Raw genomic sequence first — 1,703 nt, forward strand, 5'->3', positions numbered from 1 at the left:
ATATCCAGAATGGACTGTTAAAGCAGCTGCTACCTCTGTCTCAGAAGTCAGGAAGCTGTCACCAAATCTGTTTCCCCCGAGTGTTTAATGCTTGCTAGATAAAACAGCTAATGCATATGCTGCCATCTCTCTCTCCCACTTAACTCAGGAATTTACTCACAGTCTTAGAAAGCCCATTTTGGATCAGAGCCAAAGAGAGTTCTCTATTCAAGGGGTACGCCCTTAGAACACAGACTGATGCAGACCTCAGGACACAGCCAAGAGCCCGTGGTTAATGTGGATGTGGTGAGGTCACATTAACGTGAGTAATATCCAGGTGAGGCATTAAAGGAGAAAGGACGGAGGACGGAAGAGCAGGCACCAAATCAATTACTTCTTTCTAATCAATTGTAACCGACTAGCCAGATCGGATGGCCTGGCAGTAAGCCAGTTTCTTCAGAGCCTCTCTGACCTCTCGGTTCCTTAGACAGTAAATGAAAGGGTTAAGAGCAGGGGTAACAATGGCATAGAAGATGGAAATAACTTCGTTCATGTTGAAGACATGGATGGCTCGGGGCCAGACATACATGAAAATAGTAGCTGAATAGAAGATGGTGACCACCACGAGGTGGGAGGCACAGGTAGAAAACGCCTTCTGCTTTCCTGTGGGCATGTGTAGGATGGTGGCCAGAATGCACCCATAGGACAGGACAGTGAGAGAGAGGGGGAAGAGGAAGACCAGTGCCAGGACAAAGTCCACCAATTCAGCTGTGGACATGTCTGTGGAGGAGAGGTTAAGTACTGGAGAGATATCACAGAAGAAATGGTTGATGACATTGGGGCCACAAAAGCTGAGGCAAGAGATGAAGCAAATCTTAGCCAAGGAGATGCCAAAGCCATTGGTACAGGAACCAAGAGGCAGGAGGAAGCAGAGCCCACGGCTCACAATGGTGGGGTAGTGCAGTGGGCGGCAGATGGCCACATAACGGTCATAGGCCACGGCAGCCAGGAGCACACATTGTGTGCACATGAGTGCAATGAAGAAGTAAGGCTGTATCAGACAGTGAGTGAAGGAGATGCTGCTGCTCACAGACCAAACACTAAACAGCAACTTGGGTCACAGTCACAGAGATGTACCAGGTCTCCAAGAAGGACAGGTTGGCCAGGAAGAAGTACAGAGGCTTGTGCAGTGGCCGGTGCTGCTGCACCAACAGGATGATGATCACATTTTCAGCCACTGTCAGAACATAGGCCACGAGGAACATGAGGAACACTGTTGCATGCACGCCCCCGTTCCCAGGAAACCCCACCAGAATGAACCCGGTGACCGGTGTCTGGTTCTCCACTTCCATATTGGAGACACAGGGCTTAACACTCCCGGGGGAAAAAAATCACTTGGTCAGACTTCCATCTTTTGCCTTCTCTGACTAGTAATAACAGTAACAGATATCATGTTTTAATAGTATATTACAGGCTAGATCATACACTGGGTACATTATGCACATGATGTAATTTGATTCTCACACAGCCTCTTTATACATGTTATTACACCCATCTTAGTAATGAAGAAACTGAGCTTTGGAAAGGTATTAAGTTACTTAACCACATTCCCACTGGCAGCAGGGCAGGACTCACACTCAAGTCCAAGTCTAAACAACGTGCTCTATCTAATATCCTACACTGCCCTTCACAACCGCACCCAAATTAAACAGTATCAAACCGCC

The 1,703-nt window shown here is 47.7% G+C and overlaps 1 protein-coding gene across 1 annotated transcript; it reads right to left on the bottom strand.

Moving 5' to 3' along the window:
* Positions 1–397: 397 nt before the first annotated feature.
* On the bottom strand, positions 398–1,331 carry OR6B1 (olfactory receptor family 6 subfamily B member 1). The gene is given in 2 exon segments (XM_024128010.1): positions 398–1,096; positions 1,098–1,331. Coding segments are annotated over 2 exon segments (933 nt in total).
* Between the last annotated feature and the right edge of the window lie 372 nt (positions 1,332–1,703).

This window comes from Physeter macrocephalus, chromosome 5 (assembly GCF_002837175.3).
Source record: "Physeter macrocephalus isolate SW-GA chromosome 5, ASM283717v5, whole genome shotgun sequence".
In the NCBI taxonomy this organism is placed as follows: domain Eukaryota; kingdom Metazoa; phylum Chordata; class Mammalia; order Artiodactyla; family Physeteridae; genus Physeter; species Physeter macrocephalus.